The sequence below is a fragment of the Octopus bimaculoides genome, chromosome 18 (assembly GCF_001194135.2).
Source record: "Octopus bimaculoides isolate UCB-OBI-ISO-001 chromosome 18, ASM119413v2, whole genome shotgun sequence".
NCBI classification, from domain to species: domain Eukaryota; kingdom Metazoa; phylum Mollusca; class Cephalopoda; order Octopoda; family Octopodidae; genus Octopus; species Octopus bimaculoides.
Genome location: NC_068998.1, coordinates 46,282,087 through 46,284,328, shown reverse-complemented (window position 1 = coordinate 46,284,328; position 2,242 = coordinate 46,282,087). Strand labels below are relative to the sequence as shown.

The 2,242-nt window shown below is 39.3% G+C and overlaps 1 protein-coding gene across 7 annotated transcripts in view; it reads left to right on the top strand.

Annotated features, from left to right (window-relative positions):
* Nucleotides 1-2,242, top strand: part of LOC106877380 (solute carrier family 28 member 3) — a 184,474-nt gene that overhangs the window by 177,471 nt on the left and 4,761 nt on the right. For all 7 annotated transcript variants that reach the window (XM_014926270.2, XM_052974563.1, XM_014926272.2 and 4 more), the window contains 2 exons: nucleotides 909-1,077; nucleotides 1,522-1,785. In XM_014926270.2, coding sequence (XP_014781756.1) covers nucleotides 909-1,077; nucleotides 1,522-1,785 — 433 coding nt within the window. The remainder of the gene's footprint in view (nucleotides 1-908; nucleotides 1,078-1,521; nucleotides 1,786-2,242) is intronic.

Genomic DNA, 2,242 nt, shown 5'->3' with positions numbered 1-2,242 from the left:
TGGTGGTGGTGGTGGTGGTGGTGGTGGTGGTGGTATGTGGTGGTGGTGGTAGAAAGCTAGGGAAGAAACAAAAAGCTGCTGCTCAGCCCCAGGTCAGCCCCTGACCAAAGAGACCTAACACAAAAAAGCATCCCAGCTATGACCATCCTGTCTTTACGTTTTCAGACTGACTTAATGTAACTTGCACTATATTGTCCAAATGTGCACTTCGTTTTTCGAGAAGATTTGGTTGATATTTCTAGCAGATGTCATTAAAGAGACAGGCTCATGTCAGCTTGTGGTGAGTGAGAACCATGTAATGTCTACAGCCGTCGTTTAGCCACAGGTCGGATATTTTCGAATAAACATACAGTCGAAGCCGTTCCAAACATGGCAACCCCATTTTCAGTTGCAGTTTATATTAGCACAAGGCCAGTAATTTCAGAGAAGGGGTAAGTTGATTACATCGACCCCAGTGTTTAACTGGTACTTATTTTTGCGACCCCAAAAAGATGAAAGGCAAAGTCGGAATTTGAACTCAGAACGCCTGACTGGCCCTCGTGCCGGTGGCACATAAAAGCACCCACTACACTGTCGGAGTGGTTGGCATTAGGAAGGGCATCCAGCTGTAGAAACTCTGCCAATTCAGATCGGAGCATGGTGTCACCTCCTGGTCCACCAGTCCTCACTCAAATTGTCCAACCCATGCTAGCATGGAAAGCGGACGTTAAACGACGATGATGATGATGATGATGATAATGATGAACGTAAAGACAGACGAAATGCCACTAAGCCTTTTGCTAGGCGTGATGATGGTTTCGCCAGCTCGTCGCCTTACATACAGATATACGATTATTACTTCTCTCTTTGCTAACGTTCAGATCTGTTTGGGTTTCTTCGGGGTTTATACATTTTTAATTTCTTTGCAGATCCGAGAAGAGTTTACTTGACGCTGCCTCGAGAGGTGCTTCCCAATCAATTAAATTGGTCGCAAATATCGGTGTCAATCTCATAGCTTTCATCTCCATATTGTCTTTTGTAAATGCCGTCCTCGTGTGGATGGGCGAAAGAGTCTACATCGAAAAGTTAACATTTGAGGTAAGATATATATGTATGGATGTGTGTATGTATGTATGTATGTGTGCATGCACGCACATATGTACGTATGTGTGTATTTATGTATGTATGTACGTACGTACGTACGTATGTATGCACGCACGTACCTATGTATGTACGCACGCACGTGTGTGTATGTGTGCGTGCACGCGTGTGTTTATATACATATATATATATATATATATATATATATATATGTGTGTGTGTATGTATATTATATATATATATATATATATATATATATATATATATGTGTGTGTGTATGTATATTATATACATATATATATATTATATACATATGTATATATAAGAACGGGACGATTAGGTGCAGACATTTTGCTGGTGAAGGCGAAACCCGTACAAACGCTCACATAACATATATTCAGTTTTTATTGTATTTATGTGTTTACTTTTCCCTCCTTCCAGAAAATTTGTTCTTACCTTCTCTACCCAGTTGCCTTTTTGATGGGTACAGCACGAGACGATTGTTTGCAAGTCGCTGAACTGATTGGAACCAAAACCTTCCTTAATGAAATGATCGCCTACAGTCGACTGAAAAAGTATGTGGATAACCGCAAAATTTTCGATAATTACACAATGTATTATAACATGACAGACGATTGGACACAGATTGGTAGAGATATATTCTTAAATCATACAACTACCACATTAGTAGGAGGCTTTATGACGGTAAGTATCATTATTTTTTTTTTTTGTTGTTATTGTTGTTGTTATTGAGTGAGAGAGCAGTGCATGCCTTCAAAGTTGCACAAGGGTAAAATACAAGAAGCCCATTATACCTATCATGACTACCCATCTGATAAGGGTACACCAGGCACATGCATCACAACCATATGTGTGCTACATGGTTATCTCATATCAAGATAAACAGTGCACGACCTTGCAGGTGGGGCCCAGTTAGAATTTTCGGATCTTTTTTAAAACGGGGGCCACATTTTTCATTAATGTTTTACGTAGTGCTTTTGGTACCGAAAGACATTCAAACTTCGTATACTTATCTATTTTGTGTTATAGAACAGAAAAATATTTTTGTATTCGAATTTATTTCATGTAAAAAATTGTCTTATTTCGATAATTTCAACCAATCACTGACGTCCATTCAGCCGATATACATTAAGTGCCGACT